The 13,252-nt window shown below is 40.6% G+C and overlaps 1 protein-coding gene across 1 annotated transcript in view; it reads right to left on the reverse strand.

Annotated features, from left to right (window-relative positions):
• Nucleotides 1-2,653: 2,653 nt before the first annotated feature.
• LOC133979249 (mucin-2-like) overlaps nucleotides 2,654-13,252 on the reverse strand; it is a 41,763-nt gene continuing 31,164 nt past the window's right edge. The window contains exons 38-53 of the mRNA XM_062417745.1: nucleotides 13,066-13,249; nucleotides 11,693-11,918; nucleotides 10,924-11,096; nucleotides 10,761-10,830; nucleotides 8,501-8,610; nucleotides 8,360-8,391; nucleotides 8,106-8,274; nucleotides 7,565-7,660; nucleotides 7,073-7,113; nucleotides 6,728-6,831; nucleotides 4,477-4,639; nucleotides 4,286-4,384; nucleotides 3,777-3,905; nucleotides 3,638-3,685; nucleotides 3,295-3,407; nucleotides 2,654-2,855 (exon numbers count right to left, since the gene is read on the reverse strand). Coding sequence (XP_062273729.1) covers nucleotides 2,654-2,855; nucleotides 3,295-3,407; nucleotides 3,638-3,685; nucleotides 3,777-3,905; nucleotides 4,286-4,384; nucleotides 4,477-4,639; nucleotides 6,728-6,831; nucleotides 7,073-7,113; nucleotides 7,565-7,660; nucleotides 8,106-8,274; nucleotides 8,360-8,391; nucleotides 8,501-8,610; nucleotides 10,761-10,830; nucleotides 10,924-11,096; nucleotides 11,693-11,918; nucleotides 13,066-13,249 — 1,959 coding nt within the window. The remainder of the gene's footprint in view (nucleotides 2,856-3,294; nucleotides 3,408-3,637; nucleotides 3,686-3,776; nucleotides 3,906-4,285; nucleotides 4,385-4,476; nucleotides 4,640-6,727; nucleotides 6,832-7,072; nucleotides 7,114-7,564; nucleotides 7,661-8,105; nucleotides 8,275-8,359; nucleotides 8,392-8,500; nucleotides 8,611-10,760; nucleotides 10,831-10,923; nucleotides 11,097-11,692; nucleotides 11,919-13,065; nucleotides 13,250-13,252) is intronic.

Genomic DNA, 13,252 nt, shown 5'->3' on the forward strand with positions numbered 1-13,252 from the left:
GATCAGAAAGAGCCAAGTCCTTAACATCAACAGAAGAAATGTCAACACCTTTAGAGATAACCAGATCCAGAGTATGGCCTCGAGTGTGTGTGGGCCCTTTCACATGTTGCAAGAGGCCAAAAGTGTCAAGTAGAGCAGAGAGTTCTTTGGCATTACTGTCCATGTTATTGTCTACGTGAATGTTAAAATCCCCTGTTATGATAAAAAAGTTGTAGTCAGTGCAGATAACTGACAGCAGTTCAGCAAACTCATCAATGAATTTTCCTGAGTATCTTGGAGGTATATAAATGATTTAAAAAATTACTTATGGATCACTTTTTAATTAAAAACAGAGATATTCAAAAGAGCAAAAATCACCTAATGTAATTTCTTTGCACTGAAATACAGATTTAAAGATGGCAGCAACTCCCCCGCCTTTCTTACCAGTTCGACACTTGTTCATAAAACTAAAATTTGTTGGTGCTGCCTCATTGAGAATAGCACAACAGCTACATTCAGTCAGCCATGTTTCACTAAGAAGTAAAAAACTAACCACTAACAGTGATTTGTTGACTAGTGATCTAATATCGAGTAGAGCTAATCTTGTGGAGATAGCAGGAGACACTGGTATATTTCGAGGTTGACATGCTATACTTAATAAGTTGGCAGATTTAATTGAACCCTTTTTATTTCTCACCTGTTTAACCATTCTTCTGTTACCTGACATCACAGGGATTGAGAAGGCTACCTGAACTCCATAGGCCCCTGACTTTTCCTGGGGGAGAACATTATTGGTATCAGTATTGCAGCCTGGACCCGGCAGATATCAGTCAGACTCACAGATGATATGATTCAAAGGAGGTGGGGGGGCTTGGTGACTTTTGGGTGATCGTGTTTTCCAGCGTGGTGGAATGCGAGGGGCTGGACGAGGAGGGAGGTTGAAGGGAGAAAAATGGGATTTGGTCGTGGTGTAAGTTGGATTCCTACAGTGACAAGGTCATTCATCCTGTCGGTGAAACCCAGAAGTGGGGAGTCCGGACTGAGTGGAAAGAATGAAAGGCTGGATGGGGTCCTGGTGGGTGAAAGTTGGGAGTCTCCTGGTGGGGCTGGGGGAGACTCCACTTGTTGGGCTGTTGGGGCTGGGGGAGACTCCTCCTGTTGGGTTGTTGGGGCTAGGGGAGACTCCTCATGTTGGGCTATTGGGGCTGGGGGAGACTCCTCATGTTGGGCTGTTGGGGCTGGGGGCGAATCCTCCTGTTGGGCTGTTGGGGCTGGGGGAGACTCCTTGTGTTGGGGTAAGGATGGTGACGTTAAAGCCTCTCTCTGGGTGTGCTGACTTTCATGGTCAGTCCTTATCTCAGGCGGTAGTTATTCTTCTCCAGAAAGCTGTCTTATCTGTTGTTTTGGATTGTCTCGCCTCTTGTCCTTGGCAGGGGCTGCTGGTGACTGACGCACAAAATGAAAAATGTTGTAGCTTAACAGCTGTACTCCTGACTTGTTGAGGCAAAACCCATCTGCCGTAAATAGGTGTCTGCGTTCCCAAAAAATGTAGAAATTGTCAATAGAATTCACTGGAAAGTCATTATGAGCTAGGCTTTTCGAAAAAGTCCCTGTATTTTAACAGGGAACTCAGAACAAGTTGGGGTTTTATTCCAAAATTAAAGTCCCATAGATTAACTTTATCATAACAGGAAGCTCAGAATGTTACTTTTTTTTCAAAATAAAAGTGCCCAATGGTCACTGTATGTTAACAGGAAACGAGCAACATAGTTTTTCAGAATACATTTCCACTCAACTTATTCATACTCAATTTAAACCTTAAAATGTTTCATCTTTCATACATGTTTTATTCAACTTTTAACTCCTATTCATACTTTAAAAAAAAAAAATCAATACAGCTGGTTGAGATGTCCTAATGACCCAACCAATTCCCACTTTTCCAAATTATTCATACTCCTTCGACTGCTTTCTTAATCAAAATTAAAGCCTGCAATCCAATTTAGGGTCAGCCTTTCAACAGCAAGTATTCACACTGCTGTTTATAGGTTAAAAGATGTATAATAATTGTGGCTGATCACTTGTGATTCCAAAACTATTGCTGTTTGAATCATTTTAATCAGTGTTATATGTCTGTGTCTTGGTCTTAAACTTATTTCCCTTTTTGTTTTGGTTTTGTGACTTCATTGTGACTGCTTCTGCCATTTCCAATGTTAGCTAGAGCTCAATCTGTGCGCTCCAACATGTCACACTATCATCAATATATTTGTGAAACAAACTGAGTCTTTAGTTTTTTTTGGTTTTCTGCTCTGTTCATGTTGCAGATGATAAAAAAATGTTGCTCTTTCTGGTGGTCTGTGTTAATGTTCATCATTCTAGCTTGGATCAATAAGAATGTCGATGCAAATGTTCATATTGCAGAAGTATAATTTTAATAATTATCATCAAAGAAATTCTAAACTAAGAAAGTTTACATCACAGTAGTATGTTGTGACAGGAAAAAGAGAAAACGAGCTATAAATAAAACCTTACATGAATAAGTAAAGATAGGGTAAATTTCACCCTATCTTTACTTATTCATGTAAGGTTTTATTTATAGCTCGTTTTCTCTTTTAGTGCATAGTGTCTGTAAGATTTCAGTCAGGTGATAATTTACTGTAAAGCATTAAGTAAGTGATCAGCGTCTCCGGCGGCGCTGTGGTTTGGCTGTGGTCCCCTCCACACACACTGTTTTACTGCAGCTGCACGTTTCCACGACAGTGTAGGTGTGCTGGACTTTGGAGTTGTCAGCACAGGTCAGCTCCACTTGCTTCTGACTGGTGGAGGCCTCTTGGCAACACTCACACTGGTGCATCATCTTATTAGCCGCTGCAGAATATCTGCACACACAGATAACAGCTCTTATGACAATGTAGCCTCTGGTGACAACGTCCATATATATTTACAGAACATAAACAATGGATTAGAAAAAGAATTTGAATAATTGCTGATGGCTTATTAATAACAACAAACCTGACTTATGAACATTTCTAACTGCAGACATCATGACATATGGTAAGAGTTATCAAGTCTGCAGTTGTAATTTATTTAGAAATAGATATTGGTCCACATGCCCTGCAGCTGTTTTCCAGAAAAAGCGGTCAAACAATCCATAGGAGGGGTTCGTTAAATAATTAAAAAGACAAAACAAGTTTGATGCTGGAGGAAGATTTTTCACAACCTGTCTCCCAAAAGTTTTTATGAATAGCTTACAAATTCCACCTGAGAGAACTGAAATTACAGTGGATTGCTGATGAAGTTGATGCTAAATAAACTCACATAGATGAGCTTCCACAGTGTCCAGCACAGGATGTCATGTTGACTGGCTGCACGCTCTTACAGCCGTTCACCTCGATGACTGTCTCCTTACTCTGGACCTCACAGACACTGCGCTGTTTGCCTGGAACAAACAGCAAGGGTTAAGGCTCTATTTAATGCTATATGATACACAGGTTTATCACCCAAAGTCATGTTTCCATTCTTAAAATGTTTCCTTTTCATAATTTAATTTTATTAATTGTGTGTGTCTGTGTGTGTGTGTGTGTGTGTGTGTGTGTGTGTGTGTGTGTGTGTGTGTGTGTGTGTGTGTGTGTGTGTGTGTGTGTGTGTATTGTGACTCCACTAACTTACAGGTTTTGCAGCATCCATTGGCATCAGTTGTCTCGGTGCCCTGGAGGAGGAAGACATGCAATATTGTGTTTTAAACATGAACGGCATGTGTTAGGGGCAGGGAGAGGGGTATGAGTTTCTGGCCAACTCACCGGTTCACAGTCCAAAGGATTAAAGTGAGGACAGGTGGTCTCGGTCTCCTTAGTAACAAGCTGTCCATTGATCTTCTCACATGTATATTTCACACACTTGTTGTTGGGGGGTACAAAAGTGTCATTCACCTGTATCAACAGGAAAAACAAAATCTAAATCAACAGGGAGAAAAATGATTTAACTTTTTTTGGCTCAAATACAAGTACAGCTTGGCCCAAATGCCACTACATTTCTCGAATTCCACCAAGGTGTTTAACAAGAACATCAAATGTGATAAAGATGATATTTTTTACTTCGTTTCTTTTTATCAAATGTTTTACAACACTAGAAGGAAGTCTTATTTTAGCTTTGAATTAAAGGTATTTTTGTTTGTTTTACTTTCATTAATAAATATATACATTGTTTAAGTGGTAAAAAGTATTCTCTTGCTATAGCCAGCATCCCCTTTCTTACTGTATATTGTTGGCTATCAAAACTGAGGAAACACTCACGCAGCTCACTCACTGACCTCAATGATTTGCGTTGTGTTGTCAGGTGTGGTGAAAATACAGCTCTTCTGAACACACTTCCCACAGCACTTGCCAGGTACAGTCTGATATTCATAACCCTTGGGACAGAGGGACAGAGAGACAGTGAGGGAGCTAGCTCCTTCGAATATGAAATGTGTGTGTGTTAAATGTTTGTTTGATGTAAGCTTACTTCAGAGCAGTCTGTTTTGCAGACAACGGGTTTGCAGTTAATGATGTTCAGCTTGGTGATGGGATCCATTTTGGGGCCACAATAACACTCCTGACAGGGGCCAGGCTTGAAAGGTTGCATTGTTGTTCCAGATGTTTGTCCCGATCCTGATGGTGATGCTGTTGTTCCAGATGTTTGTCCTGATCCTGATGGTGATGCTGTTGTTCCAGATGATTGTCTCGATCCCGATGGTGATGCTGTTGTTTTAGATGATTGTCCGGATCCTGATGGTGATGCTGTTGTTCCAGATGATTGTCTCGATCCTGATGGTGATGCTGTTGTACTAGATGTTTGTCCCGATCCTGATGGTAATGCTGTTGTTCCAGATGATTGTCCCGATCCTGATGGTGATGCTGTTGTACTAGATGTTTGTCCCGATCCTGATGGTGATGCTGTTGTTCCAGATGTTTGTCCCGATCCTGATGGTGATGCTGTTGTTCCAGATGTTTGTCCCGATCCTGATGGTGATGCTGTTGTTCCAGATGATTGTCTCGATCCTGATGGTGATGCTGTTGTACTAGATGTTTGTCCCGATCCTGATGGTGATACTGTTGTTCCAGATGTTTGTCCCGATCCTGATGGTGATGCTGTTGTTCCAGATGATTGTTTCGATCCTGATGGTGATGCTGTTGTACTAGATGTTTGTCCGGATCCTGATGGTGATGCTGTTGTTCCAGATGATTGTCCAGATCCTGATGGTGATGCTGTTGTTCCAGATGATTGTTTCGATCCTGATGGTGATGCTGTTGTACTAGATGTTTGTCCCGATCCTGATGGTGATGCTGTTGTTCCAGATGATAGTCCAGATCCTGATGGTGATGCTGTTGTTCCAGATGATTGTTTCGATCCTGATGGTGATGCTGTTGTACTAGATGTTTGTCCGGATCCTGATGGGGATGCTGTTGTTCCAGATGATTGTCCAGATCCTGATGGTGATGCTGTTGTTCCAGATGATTGTTTCGATCCTGATGGTGATGCTGTTGTACTAGATGTTTGTCCCGATCCTGATGGTGATGCTGTTGTTCCAGATGATTGTCTCGATCCTGATGGTGATGCTGTTGTACTAGATGTTTGTCCCGATCCTGATGGTGATGCTGTTGTTCCAGATGATTGTCCCGATCCTGATGGTGATGCTGTTGTTCCAGATGTTTGTCCCGATCCTGATGGTGATGCTGTTGTTCCAGATGATTGTTTCGATCCTGATGGTGATGCTGTTGTACTAGATGTTTGTCCGGATCCTGATGGTGATGCTGTTGTTCCAGATGATTGTCCAGATCCTGATGGTGATGCTGTTGTTCCAGATGATTGTTTCGATCCTGATGGTGATGCTGTTGTACTAGATGTTTGTCCCGATCCTGATGGTGATGCTGTTGTTCCAGATGATAGTCCAGATCCTGATGGTGATGCTGTTGTTCCAGATGATTGTTTCGATCCTGATGGTGATGCTGTTGTACTAGATGTTTGTCCGGATCCTGATGGTGATGCTGTTGTTCCAGATGATTGTTTCGATCCTGATGGTGATGCTGTTGTACTAGATGTTTGTCCCGATCCTGATGGTGATGCTGTTGTTCCAGATGATTGTCTCGATCCTGATGGTGATGCTGTTGTACTAGATGTTTGTCCCGATCCTGATGGTGATGCTGTTGTTCCAGATGATTTTCCCGATCCTGATGGTGATGCTGTTGTTCTAGATGTTTGTCCTGATCCTGATGGTGATGCTGTTGTACTAGATGTTTGTCCCGATCCTGATGGTGATGCTGTTGTTCCAGATGATTGTCTCGATCCTGATGGTGATGCTGTTGTTCCAGATGTTTGTCCCGATCCTGATGGTGATGCTGTTGTTCCAGATGATTGTCCAGATCCTGATGGTGATGCTGTTGTTCCAGATGATTGTCCCGATCCTGATGGTGATGCTGTGGTTCTAGATGTTTGTCCTGATCCTGATGGTGATGCTGTTGTTCCAGATGATTGTCCCGATCCTGATGGTGATGCTGTTGTACTAGATGTTTGTCCGGATCCTGATGGTGATGCTGTTGTTCCAGATGATTGTCCAGATCCTGATGGTGATGCTGTTGTTCCAGATGATTGTTTCGATCCTGATGGTGATGCTGTTGTACTAGATGTTTGTCCCGATCCTGATGGTGATGCTGTTGTTCCAGATGATTGTCTCGATCCTGATGGTGATGCTGTTGTTCCAGATGTTTGTCCCGATCCTGATGGTGATGCTGTTGTTCCATATGGTTGCCTTGTTACTGGTGGTGCTTCTGTTGGTGGTTCTGATGTTGTTTGTGGTGTGGTGGGTATTTTTTCACCAGGCTAGAGAATACACATTGATCAAACATCAATCCAGGATTTTAAGGAAACTTTCACAAATTTACTTCAGATCATTTTGTTCTTTGTTGCCTTTAAGCTCTGGTCTGTTTTATGCTCACACTCACTTCTCACAAACAAACCAAGAATTGTAAGGGTCAGTTCATACCCAGACGACATGAAAAATTCTTCAGTGTGTCTGTGTGTGTGTGTGTGTGTGTGTGGGGGGGGGGGGGGTCGCACTTACTTTGTATTCAGTCATGTCATGGATACATACACCTTTAGGTTCTGTAGGGACATAAAATATACATGAATTAGGTCAGCAGAGTGGTAATGTAGATGTGTGAAGAGTAAAGCAGTGTTTTACCCAAAACACGTTTTTTTAAAGCCCTTCATGTGAGGATTAGTTATTTCAGATCTAACTGTCTGACTATAAACTGTAAACAAATATTCAAACTAAATTGCTGGACTGAAGCCTGATGGGTACTTGAATCAATAATTCCATCAAATACTATCTTTACTTTAAATAGAAGATGCATCAAAAATCAGCTGTACGTGCTACTGACACATGTTGATGTAAAGGCTTTCCTTTCCTGTCTAAGGCTGCTTTTCTTTACAACAGATTAAATTAGATAGATGTTACCCTGTGGTAAATTTAATTTCATTCTTTTCATTATTCCTCTTGAAAAATGACTTTTTGTATTTCATTTCTTGATAGATATCATATGCTGACACATACCACACTTGTAGGATTGGCAGCAGGTGTCGTTAGTGACAGTGAGATAGAATCCCAATTTGCAAGTGGGAGGAGTGGGACACAGGTTGGTGTTGCATTCTGTTGGGTAAAAAAGAATGGAATTATTACCGTGAATGTTGAGATTTGCCTCAGTTTGCCTTGAATTACTTGCTAGTATAGAGGTAACAATAAATTAAAGAACTATACTTCCTAATCTTCAAAGCCTTGACAAAGTATTACATTAAAGTTACATCTGCTTGAATTTAGGATACAATGATTGTTGTGAGGCAGGACAATTACATGTGTCCATTGAATATTGATTAAAAAGTTTGCTCTATATTAGCAAGGTAACTGAGGAAAAAGCAAAGGATGTTCATCATGATGGGATGGCATATCTAAAGTATGCCTCTGCAAATTGATTTTTCTTGACCTACAAAATGAAATAAAATAGAATGTATTCTTCAATCTAAAATGTTGTCTCCAAATATGTGCTCCTATCACAAAGTGACAGAATCACATTTGATTCCTTGAAACTGTAACTGACCACATGACTGCGTTGTGCAGCAGCCGTCTGTTTTGTTGACCAGCTGCTGGCCAGGCTCGCTGCAGTTGGGACTCTGTACTGATGGGCACTCAACAGGCTGGCACTGGACACTCATTGAGTCCTTGTCACACACACAGTTGCTGCAGTCACTTGTCCATGTTTCACCAGGCTGTTTAAGAAAAAGGAACCAGTTCAGGCATACAGCTCATGCTTAGCTAATGTAGATGAATATATGTGTTAAGCAGAGTTCTCACCTGTTTGGGTTGTCCATTAGGTCCAACACAATCTGAAATTCAAAAAGAAACAAGCATTTCTAGATTTGTAGGTGTGACAAATATTGTGAAAAATATTCTATGTCCAAGTCAAACCAAGTTTACTATTTGATCCCTACTTACCACAGGATTTAACACATGTTTCATAGACTGTGTTGAATAAGGTGGTGCCTTCAGGACAGAAGCAACCCTCCTCAGTGTAGTTAGTTGATAAATCGAACTTCTTGTTGTATCTGTCGTCAGAAATGGAATTACTTGTTATTATAGAGATGTGAAGACTTGGAGATGTTTTGAGGTATGGTCAAATAACAAGGAACTCAGAGTGGAGACTAAGAATGAAAAATGTTTAATCACTTATCATAACACATCTTTATGACAGTTAACAATACACAGTAAAATGTGCAAAAGTGCCTATAAATTGCAACCATGACTTTAGGATCTATTTTTCTGAAACCACCACATTTCTTTAGATTTTGGTGACCACTAGTGGTTCTTTCTTGCATCCGTGCATTTATTGCATTCTTGCTCCTCTGAATATCTAACAAGACTCAATTGTGTCTTTAAAAAACAATGAACATAACTATGTCTACATGCAACATATCATCCATTATTTATCCAATACAAAGATATAAACAGTCCTCATATCTTTCAATAAACAAATATAAAATTGGATTTGAACATGTTAGTAATTAGAAAAGCACACAAAGGTCAATTACCATTAAATCCTAGTGTCTCACCTGAATATTTAAATACTGTAATTAAAGAATGTAGCCACACTGGGCTAGCTTGCATGAAGCAAGTAGGAGTAAGTTTGGAGAGATGTGAGTGATCCTTCCATAAAAGGTGGTCTGAACAGGCAGAAAGTGAACATAATCCCCTGAAAATATGAATATGTTTCTGCTTGCACATATCAGTGCCATTTTTTATATATTTATGTTTTATTTATTTCTCCTGACCATTGTGCCCCAGAAGTATCCAACACCTCAAGCTTTTGCCTGAACTGTCCAACAGCAGCTCTGACTTTATATTTGATTACAGGACAGGTCTTGAGACTTAAGACTCATCCTGAAGATTCAAGGACAGCCAAATCAATGTATTGTTAAATGTTTAATCTTAGTTGATAGCTTTCCAGTTTGATGTTTGGAAGAACACAGAACATTATCAACCATTAGATCCTAACCAGTCCTTTGTATCAATATATAACTAATAAATGAAATTAAAGCTGCAATCAGCGATGAACGGGCCCTCGCTCCTCCCATGCATGTCGGGCTGTGGCGCAGTCGGAGGGCGCGCAGGTAGACGTCTTCTTACCCAGGCTTTTATTTGATGTTGTATGATGTGGTGAAATATCACTGCCTGTGTCCACTATGTGGCGCCAGAGATCACCCACCAATTATATGTCATGTAGTATGTGATGTGGAGAACACATCCTGTAAATTTCATATAAATCGGATAATGTTTGTCATATGAGGCTGACTTCCTGTTTCTAGTAGGTGGCGCTAGAGGTCACCCACCAATTATATGTCATGTTGTAGTGTATGATGTGGAGAACACATCCTGTAAATTTCATATAAATCGGATGTTTGTCATATGAGGCTGACTTCCTGTGTCCAGTAGGTGGCGCTGTGTATATGACACAGTATTGATGCATAGACGTGTACAGGGCGGGACCCTCTACATGCGTGATTAATTGTAGATCGGACGATGTCTGTAGGAGTTATAAGGATTTCCTGCTCTTTGGCGAAGGATCGAATGGCGAAGGAACTTTTCGGCACCGCCACGCCCAAACCGAATCCCTAATCAGAAAGTTTTTGATAACTTTTCATCTCCAATGTCTCAAGATGATTCTGTGCAAATTTGAAGTTGGTCGGAGTAAATCCCTAGGACTAGGGACTCAAATATGATGGCAAAATCGGCAGCAAAATCAATGATTTGATTCAAAATGGCCGACTTCGTGTTGGTGTTAGGGCATGGCACCCTGAGACTTTTTTGTGCGTCTTGACATTATGTACATGTGTACATAGATTCGTTTGTCTACGTCAATCTGAGTCGAGGGGCTCGATTTTTAAAATGTCCTATGGGGCGCTATTGAGCCATTTCGCGTCGGCCATTTCCACGATCCTTAAAATATCAAATTTTTCGCCGGATCGGACACGATTGCAAGTTTTGGTGAGTTTTGGGGCACGTTTAGGCTGCCAAAAAGGCGTTTGTTTTTCATAATAATAATAATATTGACAGATACAATAGGGCTTCGCACTGGTCAGTGCTCAGGCCCTAACTATCACTATCATCATCAATGTGTAAAATTACACCCCTTTTTTATTTACTGTTAAGTGAAAGAGGAGCATCTTCAACCACACTGTAGAACTGACATATACTTTACCTTTCATTGCACGTACGCTCTACAGCAGGACCACAGGCTATGTACACTTTTCCACTTGGACACTTGTGTTCTGTAAAATGGAGATTTGTTTATATGATTCAGAAATCTAAGCAACTGTATTATTGTAAGCCTATAATACAGACTGCAATACTATATATCTCACCGCACTGCCCATTGGTGTCATTCCTCCAGTCAATACAGACTCCTGCATTAGAGCACTCAGAAGCATAGGCCTCTAGGCTGGAACAGCTATCATTGCCACCATTGCAAATGTCATTCACACAGGATTGCACAAATTTTCCAGGGGCTATGACTGAGTGGCACGGAGCAAATACGCTGGAGGGGAAACACAAGCCATAACAGTGTATCAGGAAAAGTGATCAGAAGAAGGTCATGCTTAGTAGTGGTGTTGTATTAGACGGCATTACAATGTACAGGTTGTTTTTCTGCTGGTCACAGAGTGTAAATAGCAAAGAGATTATCAATACACCCATATTCATCAGTTCTTTTGTTTAACAGTCTCTGTAGGCAGTAATGTTGATTCAAACTGGGGTGTCTCTCTAAAGCATGAAACAACAGCAGTATATAAACCATATCACAACAGGTGCACACATTGTTTCGGATGTAACATAGAAAAGACCCTGTGGGAGACACATCTTATGAGTTGACATGCTGCTCTTCATTAGGGTTATGGAGGGCCAAAAGAGTGACTATACATCATTCAGATCTAAAACTGCACATTTACACTGTAAAATATTGCAGAACATTTGAGAATGCCTTTAAAACTGCCTTGAGAATCATAAAAAAACAGTTTGCTATTTCAATGCACAAATACACAAGTACTTTGAAAAGTGTGGATCTGTGTAGCAATGAATCAGCCTTAGAGACTAAAAGGTTTTTTTTTTTTTTAAATATGATGTTGTTCCCCCCACCTGCTCGTTAGGAGATCACAAATGGCAGGTTTACAAACAGACTGCGTTGTTGACTGTGGGGGTGTTGAGGTGGTCTGGGGTGTCATTGTAGTAGTTATCGTAGGTGGGGTTGTGGGGGTGACACAGGGTATATCTGGCACACGCCACTGGCCTGCAGATTCTGTGCAGTTTTCCACCTGGCCGTTTGGAGAACGACAGTCATTGTTCTGGGAGTTGTCACAGGTTCCTGGAAAAGGAGAGGCAGCATGATGAGGCCAGAGCATAGTTTCTTATGTGTAATGATACACTGATGACTTGGATTTAAAATGTATCATTGTCTTCTATGAGCATGCCCTCACCTGTGGTACATATAAGATTCATATCAGTTATCAATTAATCAATCAATTAATCTTTATTTATATAGCACCAAATGACAACAAAAGTAATCTCAATGCACTTTTCACATAGAGCAGATCTAGGCTGTACTCTTTAATTTAGAGAGACCCAACATTCCCACATGAGCAGCCTTTTAATCACAGCAGTGTACAGACACCGTCAGTACTCTGCTCACACATTGCTGCAAGTCTTTTGCCACACCACTGAAATTATGCTGTCGCTTGCTCCTCTGGGAGAAAGGGAGGAAGGAAGTTAATATTGATGTAATATGCAACTGTGCTGTTGTGCTGATCTCCATGGCAGGGTCATGTAGCTAAGAGCCACTAGTCACCCTCTGCCCTTGAGTGTGGACACACATAACTCTTTTCTTAACGGTAGCAACACAGAGCCTGCCTGACTGAAGTATAACACCAACAGCCATGACACAAATCTGCCTGCTAATCCCACAATTAGTATTTTCTACATCCCACATTCAGTGGGCCTAATAACACAAACCTAGAAGCGAGACTTTCTTAGGTGTATTTGCCAGTCCATACATTTTATAGGACTGAATGGGTGCCATTATTTTGTCCAGTATCCAGCTCTTACAATACATCCATGATTCTGTCATTATGTTTTTGTTTTCCCATGGTGCAATACACACCTTACACATACATTCATACACAGTATATAGACCCAGTTAACTTTACATATGGTGTGTTTTCTTTTCTTTTATCCCTTAAGTACATTTAGTTAAGATCATATATTGTATCTTATACGGTTGTTGACTTTTTTAAATAAGTGCTTTTGAATATACATGCTGTTTACTTAATGTTGCATGAGAGTAAATACTACCAATCACTACTAGTTACAGGTAATTAGTAATCAGTTCCAAAATCATTTATTCCTATAACTTGATACAAAATATCATGAAATGAATAAATGAATGAATAAATAACCTTCTGAATGTCAAAGTTAATCTTAATGCCCTACATTAAAATAATGTTATAATAACTTACCACACTGTCCCTCAGTGTTCCCACCAAAGAGAGAATTGGGAATGTCAATGCTGAATGTGGAGCCCCTATAGGACAATATTGTCTTGATCTCCGGTATAATCAATAATACTATCATATCTGTGCCAATGATGCGCAGGACAGAATTGCTGTAAGCTGGATAGATGCGTTTCTGATTCACATAAACCTG

The sequence above is a fragment of the Scomber scombrus genome, chromosome 1 (genome assembly GCF_963691925.1).
Source record: "Scomber scombrus chromosome 1, fScoSco1.1, whole genome shotgun sequence".
Lineage (NCBI taxonomy): Eukaryota > Metazoa > Chordata > Actinopteri > Scombriformes > Scombridae > Scomber > Scomber scombrus.